The sequence below is a fragment of the Manihot esculenta genome, chromosome 8 (genome assembly GCF_001659605.2).
Source record: "Manihot esculenta cultivar AM560-2 chromosome 8, M.esculenta_v8, whole genome shotgun sequence".
NCBI classification, from domain to species: Eukaryota; Viridiplantae; Streptophyta; class Magnoliopsida; order Malpighiales; family Euphorbiaceae; genus Manihot; species Manihot esculenta.
Genome location: NC_035168.2, coordinates 39,605,969 through 39,620,975, shown reverse-complemented (window position 1 = coordinate 39,620,975; position 15,007 = coordinate 39,605,969). Strand labels below are relative to the sequence as shown.

The window sequence follows — 15,007 nt, the reverse complement described above, 5'->3', positions numbered from 1 at the left end:
TATATTTCTGTTAATAAAATAAAATTTCAAATTATTATAATTAAAAATTAAATAAATTATGGAGATTAAATTTATATTTATTAAATTAATAAAAATATATTCATGTGGCAAAGGAGAGAAGACTCACAAAAAAGTTAAACATTTAATTTAAATTTATTATCCTTATTTTTATTATTAAAATACATATTATTAAATTTACGAACATAATATGAACATTTATTTTTTTTTTCAATAAAATTAATAAATATTTGAATTTTACAAAAATATTATAAATATCAACCATTTTATATTTAAAATAAATATAAATAACTATAAAATAAATATTCAATACAATTGAATAATTACATGTAAATGTACATTTTCACAAAATCAACCTTTTTAGCTTTTTTCATTAAAAAATGAAATTTATTATTTAATTCGTGAATTTTGAATAAATTTATTAATTTATTTTTTTTAATTTTCACAAATATCTATAAAATCTTGAAAATTTGTTTAATTAGTCATTATCGCTAAAATATTTAATCTCTAATAGTGAAATGAAAGAGAATTTTTATTCCCTTTATTAAGTAAATAATTAAAACATTTGAGTATATTTTAGCCTCTTTCAATATTGAACTGTTCAAATTAATAAATAAATAAATTAATTAATTTTTAAAATTTTTAATATATTTTTAAAAAATTAAAAATTAATTAATGATTTTTTTTACTATAAAAATTAAATACTAAATAGATATTAAATAATTACTTTTAATGAAATGTAGAATTTAATAACTATTTCATATTTATTTTATTATAAAATAAAAGGCTACGTTTATTATAGACTTTTTTCAAAAATAAAAAAAAACAATCTCTAAAAGCTATATAATCTCAACCCGCTCCGAAAATATTTATAATTAATGGTAGAAATGCTAGTGCGTGTATACGTGTGGGCTCCTTAGATAAACTATACATTTGAAATATTCAAAAAATTAATAAATTGAAAATATTTTATAGATTAAAAGAAAAATTAAATAATCTTTCATCATTTGATTACATTTTTTTATATATTAATATATAAATTTATTATTTTAAAATAAAAAATAAAATATTTTACCATATAGATTATTTCTGCCAATAAATCAAATTTAAATATAATACATAAATTAGACTCAAAATTAATATAGTTATGATAAAAAAAATCTAAATAAATTATAGCAAACAACATGCCACCTAATAATAAATTAAAAAATTAATCATAAATTAAATAAAATAAATGACAAACCCTATTAGCTAAACGAATTGGAATTGTGACTTTGGAATTTGTTGCAATGGGAATAATTTTTTAAATCTAATATGTTCAAACTCATTGAAAACTACGAGTCGTTTACTCACCACTAAAAAAATGAAGAAGGTGAAGATTGGATTTTATATTTTTTGTTTTATGAGTTTGTTTCTAGTGGTGGTTGTTGTGATGTTATTATCTCTACGGTGCTTTTATTTATTAAATTTCTTAATTTCAGTTGATTTGGATGGCTGTTGAATATCGATATAAAAATAATTAAAATATATAGAGTGATCACAATAATTATAAAAAAATACTTATAATTTAATATTTTTTAAATAAAATATTACGATTTAATTTATGATAAAAAAATATATTGTAATTTTACTCCGCAGCAAAGTAAGAATTTTCGTTAATAAATGTTGCTTGACATTTAAAAAATAAATTAAAAAATTTTAATTAAAAAAAATTATATTTTAATCTTTAAAATTTAGTAAAATATATAATTTAGTTCATATATTTTTAAATTTAAGTATAAAGGTTGCTTTATTAATGAAATTATCTATAATAATTAATTTAAATATAATAATTAATAATTAATTTAAAATAAAAAATATAATAAAAGAAATATGATATCTCAATTTAAAATATCAAAAAAATATAATTTAAAATAATAAACTTATTATCAAATTAAATTTATGAGAGTTATTATTTAATTTTTATAATATAATAACTCAATTTAAAATATTTTTAAAATTTTAAAAGTATATTGATTAGTCTTTGTATTAATATTAGTAATTAAATATTATAAAAAAATTTAAAATATTGTTAATATAAAAGAATTAATTAATAATTTTTTTAAAATTATAAAAATTAAATAATAATATATTTAATAAAAAATTAAGTAATAGATATTTAAAAAAATTTTAAAATTAAAAGAATACTTAATAAGTTTTCTATGATATAAAAAGTAATATATTTCGGCCTATAAAATGAACACTCTAATGACCATTATTACATAAGGGAAATTCTGAGCCGTACGTCCATAGCTGCAATTCCACTATCTGACACAGTTATCCTCTTCTCTACCAATCTTCATGTCGATGCACTGCTCTATATATCCGCCCTCAATCCTCCCTCACTCTCGCACCAATCTTCCTTCCTCACTTTTCCTCTCCTCTCGTCGTCATACGTATCAAGCTCCGCCGTCTCCGCGGCTCCGTTCGACGACTGTCAAGGCCGCAATGTCCACTGAGATGGACGCTGATGCTCGAGTATCGGTTCTAAAGAAAGGCATAGCTGAACTGTATGACGAGTCGTCTGGTTTATGGGAAGATTTATGGGGAGATCACATGCACCACGGGTTCTACGATCCAGATGTCGAAGTTTCTAGTTCTATTTCCGATCATAGAGCTGCTCAGATCCGAATGATCGAGGAGGCCCTCCGATTCGGCGGCGTTTCAGGTTTGTTATTATAATCACTATCGCTGTTTTTTCTCCTTGTACGAACTATTAAGATGTCATACACATAATGATTGGTGATTGGTGACTGAAACGAAAAAGCACCAAAAGACATGTAGGCTTGAAAAGAAAATTCGAAAGCAAAAGGAAGAGGCGTAGGCCAGTGGCTCTCCATTGTTGGGGGTACAGACAGGAGGCCAAGGGACCCTAAAACGAAGGGGCTTAACTGGCTGGCCTGTGGGTAGGTTGGAAATAGAGTCATGTGGTCTTGGTCCGGGTAAAAGGGCAATATAGGAAGCGACACATGGAAATGTGGATAGAATTTTTTATGTGCAATTATTGCTCTGTGGTTCTGGAGATGAGTTGTGCCCAAATCTCATTAGTTTTCAGCTCCCTGATTCCCTCAAATTTTTTTGGCTTGAATTTGAAAATTTGTGAAGTAAAAAAAAATAGAATTACCTTTTTAATTCTTCAATTTTAAATTTGAGAAAGAAAATGAATTTTAAATTCAGATTGTCTGGTAAAAATAAATTATATATGACAAAATATTTTCTCTCGAAAATATTTTATATATAAAATAATTTATTTTTTATTATTTAATTTTAATTTTAAAAATAAAATTTATTAATAAATTTATATATAAATATCTTCTATATATATAAAAGATGACTTTTATTTTCTTAATTTAAATGGCTTATTGATATTTTTTCTTTAAATAAATTTTTTAATTGTTTTAAATATAAAAAATATCAAAAAAAATATTTTGTTGTTTTGGAGCTTTAGATTTTCTAAAATATCCAAAATTTTTATCTGTTTTTGAAGAAAATATTCCTTTCAAGCAAATCTATTGATTTTAGCACACAAACCTAAGGCGTGAGCACCATCGCTATTGCTAAGGTCGCTGTCCTCGTAGGGACTGAAGATCGCTTGGTGTCCTGCTTGTTTGAAAGCCCTTTTGTGGAGCCATTGATAATTTGGTGAGAAAGGATTTGGAAGTTGATCGTTGAAACCATCAAAAATAAAATTAAGAACCGTAGCGTTAATAGATTAAATTATAGAATTTAATACTAAGTACCTTTTAATAATAATTTGAATAAATCAATAATAAAAGTAAAATAAAACAATAGTTAATAAAATTAGTTTAGGTCATGTAATAAGCTCTTCAAAGTTAAAATTTTCCTTAATTTTAGTTTGATTATGTTGAAATTTTTTACCGTTCAACTCTTAACTGAATTAAAAAATAGAAAAATTCAATTCTATTATTAACAAACGCATGATTAAGTTAGATCATGCAACCTATTATCACTTGTATTCAAATAATTTAAGCAATTATGAGATCTAAATTATTCAAACTAACAATATATTACTTATGCAATTAAAAAAAATGAGCTCTTATTGATTCTAATAGCAAAATAATAATAAATATAAAGAATAAGTTGTATAAATATTAGAAAATAGAAATTTAATAATAGAGTTTAGATCTTCCGATTCATAGTAAAATCGAAATTCCCCCATTTCAATTAGAGAAAAAGGTTTTTAGCCCTGGACAAAGAATATATAAAAGAGAGAGAAAAAGGAAAGGGAGAGAGGGAGGTGCTGCTGGAGCTTTCTGCCGAAAATTTTGATGATTGCTGCTGGTTGCTGTCTTTTTATAGGTGTAAAAACCCTAGATCAATCATTTATGAGATAAAATTTCTTCTTGACTTGGTTTTTGATTCCTTCTTTATTTGTATTTTTTTCATAAATAGGCTTTTTTGGGTAAATGAGTTCTTTTTTCAGAGTGTTTGATATGTTTCCCATAATGTGTTTAAGATAAGATAAAACTCTTAAAATTTAAATTTTTGCAATTCTCGTTTTTATGCACTTTTCTATTGATGTTGGTGACAGTTGATTTAGGCAGTGATTTTGACAAATCACTTGTCCCAACTTGCCCCAATTAATCGATCTGGTTATTTGGCCAAATAGATTTTGACATATCAAAACTTTGAGTTTTGACTTCTTCTATATACTTGTACAGCCTCTTTAGTTATTTCGGAGTTGAATTAGCCAAAATATTTCGGCCAAATTAATTTTTAAATATTTTTAAAATTTTTTTATTAAATTTTTATTTTTTATATTTTCTGTAAAATATAATTAAAAGTATAAAATTAAATAAAAAATATATAATTTAGCATTAATAATAATAAAAAGATGGGCATAAATTACGATCAATCAGCAACTGGGACACATCTGTCGTGAAGTTAATTTCTGTGCTGACTGGTTGGCCAGATCTTATCCTGCTGGGGTTCACAGGCTTCAGCTTCCTCCTGCTGAGCTGAGCTTAAGGTTGCTGCGTGATTCTGTGGGATTGAATGTCCCCGTACCTGCTGTCTTTAACCTCTCGTGGGTCGTGAGGCATCTCTTTTTCTTATTTCGAATAATTCTTTTTTAACTATAAAATGTAGCTTACACATTTCTGTTTTGTCCTTTACGGGCAAAAAAGAAGAAGCTGGCTTGCTTCTAATTTCCTTAAGATTTAGATTCACACTCGCAGCTTCAAAGCCTTAATCCCTATATTATCATTCGAAATTCTATCTGATAGAGACATGCCAACATACATTATACCACGGTATTGGAAAATGCACTAGCAGTCATGACTTGTATATATTCTATTACTTAGCCGCTTTTTTTTTTCCTGTTTAAAATCAATAATTTTATAAAAAATTAATATTTTATTTTTTAAATTAAAAAAATTATCTCAAATAAGTAAAAGTTATGTATAATTATATAATAATTCATCTGTTTTTTTTAAATTGTTCTAAATGATTTTGTTTTTTCTTCTAAACACAGTGACGTTGTTTGTAGTTCACTATTTTTTGTAGGTGTATTGTGTAAAAAACTTAACTCTGTGTGCCAGGGAGAGAGAAAATTCAATAGAAACCATTTTTTTCCCCTCAAAGCGAGTTGACGCTTTGTGGCATTTGGAACTGACAAGATCCCTGTAGTTGCTTACCTCTCTTTTCAGTTCTTCCCTATTCATAGGGCAGTTTTTTTTTGTCCAATTAAGATATACATCATTCATTTCAAGTATAACAAATATTCACTTGTTGTTTAGAATGAATCATTTAGAAAAAAAAATCAATTGAATTCTTTTCAGTTTAAAAAAAAAAAACTTAGGTTCTTTGATTAAAAACATAAAAATGAATATAAAAACTAATTAAATTGAATTCTTATAATTTAATGTTTCCAAATAGGAGTTAATGCATTTAATCATGTAGAAGTTCAAGGTAGGATTATAATGTTCAATTTGCCAATTCTTAGTCTCTGATCACCTAACCATTTATGCTTTTAGTATATGTGACAAAAAACGAGCTTCCATTCATTTTCTTCTCCTCTTAACTGGATTTCAGAGGACCCGCAAAAGTGGCCTAAGACCGTGGTTGATGTTGGCTGTGGGATTGGAGGCAGCTCTAGGTACTTGGCAAAGAAATTTGGGGCTCACTGCCAAGGCATCTCTCTCAGTCCTGTCCAAGTTGAGAGGGCCAATTCTCTAGCAGCTGTTGAAGGACTGGCTGACAAGGTATGTGACCGTGTGTTGAAATATTGGAGTTTTGACAATTGGATGACAGAATTGGTTTATTTACCAATAATTAGCAGGTTTCCTTCCAAGTTGCAGATGCTTTAGACCAACCATTTCCAGATGGGCAGTTTGATCTGGTCTGGTCAATGGAGAGTGGAGAACACATGCCTAACAAAAGAAAGGTCTATCTCTCTCTCTCCCTCTCATCTCCTGGCTTCAATTTTAGTATGATGCTGAAAAGGCTTTGATGCTTGAATTTCATGTTGTGCCATTTCTTGGATGATGATTTTATCCTAAGTTGCCTCTCACCCTTTTCTCAAACTGGCAGTTTGTTAGTGAGTTGGCCAGAGTTGCAGCCCCAGGAGGCAGAATTATTATTGTAACATGGTGTCACAGGAACCTCAGCCCTTCTGAAGAATCTTTGCAGAAATGGGAGCAAGAACATCTGAAGAAGATATGTGATGCTTATTATCTTCCTGAATGGTGTTCTGCTGCTGATTATGTTGAAATACTCGAGTCTCTCTCTCTTCAGGTAAACACTTCCTTTCAACTACCTGAAACAAACTTGCACTGATGACATGACAAATGAAACCCCCTGAAAATGACCAATTGCTCAAACTCTAAGCGGATGTCATGAGCATTTGGGTGCCACCTGGCTTGTATACAATCCTTATCTTCTGCATTAATTTGACAAATGACAGCGATAAGATTTGAACTTACATATTCTTCTCTTCGTTGATTTTCATGCAACTAGTCACAGAAATGGCGGCAGTTAAATCATTTTTCATGCATGCAACTCATAATAAAATGAGCTATCTGGCTTTACAGGACATCAAAACAGCAGATTGGTCTCAGAACGTGGCCCCTTTTTGGCCAGCAGTGATTCGCTCAGCATTGACTTGGAAGGGCTTGACATCACTACTGCGTAGTGGTAAGCTTTGTTCTATTCCTGGAATTTCTGATTCATTTTCTTTAATCACATTGAATTCTTCATTTCAAATGACTATCAATTATTGTCAAAATACTGTAGTAATAACCATTATGGAAAAATTAATATTGGATCATTATATTATATAAAAAGACATTAGTTAATCTCAATTTTTAAAAAATATATTTAAAATTTTAAAATGTAATTAAACACAAAAATAATAATTAGTAGATATTTTAATAAAATTGAGAGTATAACTAATGTGTTTCTCTATATTATAAAGATTAAATAGTAAAATATTTAATAGATAAAGCTAATAAAAGAACTTAAGTAAATTTTTTAAAATATTAAGGACATTTTAATATTATTTCGCATTTACCATTAAATGAATTTATTTGTATATGTGATCATACCATGTATGATAATGATGATCAGGTATGAAAACCATTAGAGGAGCATTGGTGATGCCATTGATGATACAGGGATACAAGAAAGGTCTTATTAAGTTTGCCATCATTACGTGCCGAAAGCCTCAATAAATTTACAGACCGGCCCCGTCTGAATCAACGTCAGATTGCAGAGCTGAAGGATTTGAATTCTTTTAGAGGTTTGAGATTAAGCTTCCCATCGTCATCTGTAAAAGTTACGTAAAATTGAATAAAGGAATATTGATTCCATTGATGATTCAAGAAGGACAAGAGAAAGATAATATTTGAGAAAAGGGATTTTAGAAATTATTTGCAGCAATACTCGTTTGTCTGATTAATTAATGCTTTAATTGTAGCCCATCATCTTACCTAGATTATAGATGGTACTGTGTAGAATACCGTAAAAGCATCCTGTATTTAGGGGGTGTTTCATTTAATGGTGGGATGCTGCCTACAAGTATCCAAACAACTAAATTTAAACATCTGATAGTTAATAGACAATTGATATGATGCTTGTAGCTACATTTCGGATCACCTCTAATTATTTACTAGCTGATAATTATTTTGACTTTAAATTTGTTTGGTTTAACTATTGGATACAGTTTATTAATTGTAACTGAAACATCTAAATTATTTCTGGTGGTTATGGTTTATATGTAAAATAATGAATAAGTGTTTATATATTATATAATTTAATTATTATTAAAATAAATATAAAACTAATAATTTATCATATAATATATATGATTTAAAATTAATAAAATAACTTTTATTTTTATGTATATATAATTTTATTATATAAAAATACATAAACATGATAACTAAAATACTTATTTTATAATTATAAATAGTTTAGTAATATATAGTGAAATTTATTTTAATATGAAAATTTGATAATAAATATTAAAAATAGTAAAATATAAAATCTCATTCGCTATTGGCCGATGAGAAAAAATTCGCTATCAAAGAAAAAACTCTAAAATTAGAGCTAATATCCGCTATTAACAGTTTCTCTTTTAAGAGTTTTCAAATATAAATACCAAGTATTTGAGAGCGGATCAGCTATCACCGAATTAAAAGGTAAATTAAACACTTTTTTTTATTTAGATTATACTATCCTTTTAAATTATTTTTTTATATTAATAAATTATTTAAAATTATAAAACATAATAAATAAATTAAATATACTATAAATAATAATTAAAATAGCTATAATATTCATTATTATATGATTGATAAAAAAATATGTATATATATATGATAAAAAATACTTATATTTTTAAATATTTATATGTTGTATAATAAATTAATATTTTTATATTTATTTATTAATATAATAAATTAATATATGCTCTTATTTTATCAATTTTTACGTATTTTGGAACTGTTATACATAATTTACTAAATTTAATATATAATAACTAAAATCAGTTATGCTATTAGCTAAGATCAGTTATCCAACGATTAAACTAAATAGACTTTTTTTTTTTAAATCACAAGAAAACTTGATTAATTCAAAAAGAATAAAGAAATAATGTGAGGAGGAGGGATATCAATCCAAACTCCTTGACCTGACTCAAAATAAGCCAATATTGCTAGAATATGAGCGACATTATTCGCAGATCATCACAAGAACCTGAGCATCCAATTCGAAAAGAACTCGATCCCTTCTACACTCTGAAATTCTATAGTTTCAACACAATTTGCATCCATTTGACTATAAAAAGAGTCTACTCTAACAGCTACAAAACTCCCATCATCTTTTCAGATTACACAACTAAAATCTACCGAACCTCGTTGCAAGTTTAAAGAGGCGTCAATGTTTGCCTTGATCCAACCGTGCGGCGAAGGAGACCAGACCGGACGAGCCGGGTCGACAATGGTGCTTACTGATGAGGCTACTTTTCATTGCTGCAAAAAATTCATAGCCATGAAGAACACACCACTCGTAGTGCCCTTCCATACAACATTGTTCCTATTTTGCCACAAAAATAAATCCAAAACAGATTTAATTTTAAATTTGGTTACTATTACTTAAAAATACTTGCACTTATTTAGTTTTATAACTTTTTAATTTAATAATTTATATAAAATAAAAATAATTTATATTTTAAAATTTTAATAATTAAATATAATATTTAAATATATTTATTTTATAATATAATATAGTATAAAAAAATAAATATTATTAACAAAATGCTTACAATATATTTAATTTATTTATAAATGGGTTTGATAATAGATATTCCAAATCTAAAATTGGAATTTGATATGGAGTCATTTCTAAAAACTGCATTCATACCAAACCTAATAATATACTTTTTATATTCATCGTTTGATCAGATTCGATATTTATGAAAATATAATTTTTTTTATTTAATTTAATTTATTTATTTTTAAATAATTTGATAATTAAAATTGAGTTCAAATTTAAACTCGAATCAATAAAAATTTTGCAGTTGGATTTCAATCCTCTAAACCTAAAACTAAACTCACAATTGAAATCAGCAAGTAGCTGCTCTTAATATTACCCATCATCAGTTTTGATTCCTTAATTCTCTTTTCTTTTTTTTTTTTTGATTATCAACCCATTACTTAGCTTCTTTTAGGAAAAAAAATATTTACAAAATAAAAAAATTCAACTGAATTTTTTATTATTATGGATAATTTTAAATTTGTCGAATTAAATATTTTAAAAATAACTGAATTTTTTAATGATAAATATGAAAATAAATAAAAAAATAACTGAATTAATTTTCATTAATTATCTGATTTACAGTGAAAAAATTAATTTTTTTTATTTTAAAAATTTTGTTTTAAAAAAATAAAAAATATATAATTTTATAAATATAATTTAAAATTATCTCTTAATGGAATGAAGAAAAGATTCCTTTCTTGCGTTGCACAAACAAAATGGTTAAAGAAGATTAAAGGAAAGTTAACAGAGACATTTATTATTTTACGGTGAAAACATGTCGTACAAAAAAGAATAAAGCAAGTAAATGTTAAAAGCAACAAATCTCCTTTTCAATTTTCTTTTTTTTTTAAATACATAATAAATAAATAAAGACTTTATAGTTTAATAAAATAAGCTAATTCAGTCCTTTTTTTAAAGACACACCAAATAATTTATATATTTTTATATTTTTTAAATTTAAAAATCAACTAATAAATTTTTTCATAATATAAGATTAAAAATTAAATTTTTAATTTAAGAAATAGAAAAAAAAAACTACAATTATTAAATTGTATATTTTTCATAAATAAGAGGCAGATGAAATCCTTCCCATCATCTCTTAGTAGATAAATTTCCATTTTTGGGATAATGGTTAAATTTAAATTTCTTATTTAAATTTAATTATCTTTATATTAAATAAATATATATAATAAAAAATAAACTTAAAAAAATATAACTCCACTCTTAATTTCAGATGTAATTAAGTCTCGAGTTTATGATTAATTAAATGAATTTTATTATAAAAAATATTAAAATGAAATTTAACTTTGTTCATAATATTACTATTTTAAATATTTTTTATTTTTAAGTTGTGTTTTTTGCGAAGATTTTGTATATTTGAATATTAAAAAATATTTTACATGAAATTAACCGAACTTTAATTATGAGAAAAATAAACATTCCAAAGGTTTCTATAAAGCATAATGTGTCGTTATCAAAATTTTGAAATATTACAATTCAAACCCTGGCAATTTGTATTTTTTCCCAGCCGGCCCATCTTCGAAAGGGAAATACCCAAAACATTTTCGGTTGGCCAAAAGCCGCCATTTCAAATCCTCCAACACTCTGTCTCAGCTCAGCTATAGCTTCGTTTATTTTAGAGGCAGTCTCCGTGCCGGTGAGTGGGTGAGATTTTGGAGAGCGAGAGGACTGAAAATGATCGGAAACTGGTGAAGGAGAACGAAAGCGGCGGTCTCAACGGAGTTTGTTAACGAGAGTGATAATCTAAACCCTAATTTTTGAATGAGGTTTGTGCTTTTTTTCTTATAAATTTTTAATTTAATTATTTTCTTTGTATGTCCCCTTGTTTATTTCGATGGTTGTTTATGAACTATTATTCATTTTTGATCCAATGCTTTCGCAATCTTCTCGTGCGTTGATGATGGACTTTGTTTTTGTTTCGCGGGTTTTTGTATATTCTGTTTGTTTTCGTTGGATTTATCACAACTGATTAGTTTCGTGTCAGCATGCGAATTTTATTATTCTAAGTGTGAATTGAGGATTAGCATAGATATGGAGATGGCTCGCTTATTGTTATTGGTAGTTTCCTTAATGGGATTTTGCCAAGGTGAGAGCTTTATGTTCATTTTCCTCCTAGTTAGTCTCAGACGATGACCAAAACGTGTGGGGATTAATTACTTGATATTTGTTGATTCTTTCATAGCTGGAGTTTTTTTATTTTGTTTTGTGCATTTTTGTTCAATGAAAGGTACATCCTCTTGAATTTCTTGGTTATTCAAAAACTTTGAGGAAATGAAGTTACCTTATTAAGTGTATATGCAGAGGAGTGAGGCAAAGGAATGTAAAAATAGTGATGGCAATTTTTTTTATATTACATATGCTGGTTCATCTGATATGTGCTATTAATCTGATATGTCCTATAATAGCAGTAAAATTTTTGTATGTTATTGTAGATCATATTTGGATGATTCAGCAAGTTCCACGCCAGCTCTGCAGTTGCTACTAAAATGAAATCAGGAACTAATGGGGTCTCCAGAGGTCAGAGGGCAAAAAGTGTTAAGGTTGAGGGACCAAATTGGATTCTAATTGCAGGTGGTGCCTTGTTAAGTACTTTGTCAATTCGCCTTGGTTACAAGCTGAAGCAGACACTGGATTCAAGGCAACAGACTAATACTAATAATAGTCTGAAAGGTATTTTCCAAGTTACAGTGTCAAGAAGTTGTCTTGGATATGAGTGTCATTTTAACTTGGAAGTTTATATAATTCAGGGAATGGGAAATCATCTGACAGAAGGAGAGTAGGAGGCTGCCATATGCATTCAAACATGTATTCCTTTACGCAAGATGATGATGGTTGCTTCAACTGCATGTTAGGTATGTCGGTTCTTTATATTAAAAGGTTGAGCATTGAAGAGCAAGTTGTTGAAATTATGCCTTTTCTTTGTGATCTTGCTACTGGACATTTTATGATATTGTTGCTCAGTCCGATAATAGGCTATCTGCAAGAGATTCCTTCATTTCAGGGAGGAAGAGGGCCTGCCTGTGGACAAGGAGATTATGATGATATTACTATTAGTAATAGATGATGGGAAGACTTTACATTCTAGTACACCAATCCTGTTTTCCCAGGGATCAGCACCGTATTTAAATTGTTCATGTTGGTGTCTGTTCCCAACAACCCTCCTCCCCTCCTTAGTAGCCTGATATTGGTTATCTGTGTCAGGATGATGTTTGTATTATGATTTGGTATTCATTCCACTATCCCTCGTTTTAAAATTCTTCTAGCAGGATGTGTACTGGTAATGTATTCATATAAGTACGATTGTAGATGGATAATTACACTATCATTTGACTTTCAATTTTTGGAATCCTTTATTATATAAATATGGGGACGCCAGTTTTTTTTGCTCCTCTTGTGTTTCTTATGTGAGCTTGAGTTTGATTATACAGGGAATGAAGGCATTGCAGATTTGAAGCAGCAGCCCAGTCATCAGATGTTGTCTGAATCTGATGTTGCTCTTCCTTTGGTAACTGTTCCTGGCCCAGAATTTAATAAGGATAATGGTGTTATGTGGGTATCCTCTCCTGATCGGCTTGAGTTGCCTCCAAAGCCATTTTATCATTCAAATTGCTCTGACTCGCCATGTGCCTCAGAATCTGGTTCTGACATCTTCAGCAAGCGGGAAGTGATACAGAAGTTAAGGCAGCAGTTGAAGAGAAGGGATGACATGATAATGGAGATGCAAGATCAGATTGTAGAGTTGCAGAATTCAGTCAATGCTCAGCTAGCACATTCTGCAAATGTGCAGTCACAGCTTGATGCAGCTAACAGGGATTTGTTTGATTCTGAGAGAGAAATCCAGAGGCTGAGGAAGGCAATTGCTGACCACTGTGTGAAACATGCAGCCACCAATGAGAAAATATCGACAGTCACCATATGGCCATCTGAGGTGAGAAATGGTCATGCAAATGGATACCTGGATGGAGACAGCGGTTTGGAGTTGTCAGAAAAGGGGAGAGGAGATGGGGACAAGATTGACATGTTGAAGAGAGAAGTAGGAGAGTTGAAGGAAGTAATAGAAGGGAAAGAGTACTTGTTGCAGAGCTACAAGGAGCAGAAGGCAGAGCTCTCCATCAAGATTAAAGAGTTGCAACAAAGACTGGATTCTCATCTCCCTAATATTTTGTAGGCGTTTTAGGTCATGTGCATTCTTGTTCCTTTCTTTTATTTCTGGTTTCAAATGTGGGAGAAGCTTCTTTTCCTCTTTCCTTATTATTTGGAAAATTTGATGTTTTCTATGCCTGATCGAAGTGTGCTTGTTGGATATGAGAGAGATAGAGAGAGGGGGGGGGCAAGCAAAAGCAAATTTGTTTAAGTTTGGCAAGCATTTGCTCCTTGCAGAAATCTGAAAATTGTTTTCTCAAAAAATGTGATTGATTTTGATTGTCGTTTGGACCTTTGACATCCTATAACTGGCTTGCCATTGTGCTTGTCTTCCTTCTTCCTTGTATCTCTCAAAAGCCGGACACTGTTCATCTAGCAATGCATGGATGTAATCCCTCCTCATCAATGTTAATAGCATTTCAATGGCAATGGAGTATCTTGCAATTTGATTTGAGCTGTTGAAATGAAAACAATATATTTATTTTCACTGTTAATGTAAAAGAAACTGAGTTTTTTTTTTTTTTAATAACAACACTAGTTTGTTAAAGATATTAAAAATTAATCTAAAATTAAATTTGACATATTTTAATTGTATTTTCCTTTAAAATATTGAATCGCCTAATAGAGATGTCAGTTTTTTTCCTATTAAAAAGTTTCAAGTTTAAAAAAAGGAAAGACAGGAAAGTCGATATTAATAGAAAAATCTAAATGATCAGTAGAGTGAGGATATAATTTTTTTTGTTCAGTATTAGTATTATTATTATTATTTTAATTTTGTTTTGTTTGAAATGGATTATTTTAATTTTTATAATTTAAATAATTATTTTATTTAATAATTAATTGTCTCTTAACATTAAATTTATTGTATAAAAATTTATTTTTTCATGTATATCATAAATACTATTAGTTTCATTTGTTATTATCATTTAAAAGTATTATAGAACATCAACTTATTTTATTTTATTTTATTAATAATAATTTCTTTAATCTTTAAAATATTAAGCCAATT

The 15,007-nt window shown here is 28.1% G+C and overlaps 2 protein-coding genes across 2 annotated transcripts; both read left to right on the top strand.

Annotated features, from left to right (window-relative positions):
- Positions 1–2,275: 2,275 nt before the first annotated feature.
- On the top strand, positions 2,276–8,159 carry LOC110619928 (probable tocopherol O-methyltransferase, chloroplastic). The gene is made up of 6 exons (XM_021763448.2): positions 2,276–2,725; positions 6,112–6,281; positions 6,359–6,463; positions 6,610–6,813; positions 7,110–7,212; positions 7,645–8,159. Exons 1-6 carry the CDS (start codon positions 2,359–2,361, stop codon positions 7,746–7,748), a joined length of 1,053 nt encoding a protein of 350 aa, XP_021619140.1. The 5' UTR covers positions 2,276–2,358; the 3' UTR covers positions 7,749–8,159.
- A 3,202-nt stretch (positions 8,160–11,361) lies between these two features.
- On the top strand, positions 11,362–14,427 carry LOC110621215. Its single transcript, XM_021765397.2, has 4 exons — positions 11,362–11,621; positions 12,288–12,525; positions 12,603–12,707; positions 13,284–14,427. Exons 2-4 carry the CDS (start codon positions 12,342–12,344, stop codon positions 14,021–14,023), a joined length of 1,029 nt encoding a protein of 342 aa, XP_021621089.1. The 5' UTR covers positions 11,362–11,621; positions 12,288–12,341; the 3' UTR covers positions 14,024–14,427.
- Positions 14,428–15,007: the final 580 nt, after the last annotated feature.

What these genes read in the sequence shown, in the direction of transcription:
- LOC110621215 (XM_021765397.2), top strand. Translation starts at nt 12,342, where the DNA reads ATGAAATCAGGAACTAATGGGGTCTCCAGAGGTCAGAGGGCAAAAAGT. An exon ending in TACTAATAATAGTCTGAAAG is followed by an intron (nt 12,526 to 12,602) that starts GTATTTTCCAAG and finishes TATATAATTCAG; the next exon opens with GGAATGGGAAATCATCTGAC. An exon ending in TTGCTTCAACTGCATGTTAG is followed by an intron (nt 12,708 to 13,283) that starts GTATGTCGGTTC and finishes TTGATTATACAG; the next exon opens with GGAATGAAGGCATTGCAGAT.
- LOC110619928 (XM_021763448.2), top strand. Translation starts at nt 2,359, where the DNA reads ATGTCGATGCACTGCTCTATATATCCGCCCTCAATCCTCCCTCACTCT. An exon ending in TTGAAGGACTGGCTGACAAG is followed by an intron (nt 6,282 to 6,358) that starts GTATGTGACCGT and finishes AATAATTAGCAG; the next exon opens with GTTTCCTTCCAAGTTGCAGA. An exon ending in TCGAGTCTCTCTCTCTTCAG is followed by an intron (nt 6,814 to 7,109) that starts GTAAACACTTCC and finishes CTGGCTTTACAG; the next exon opens with GACATCAAAACAGCAGATTG.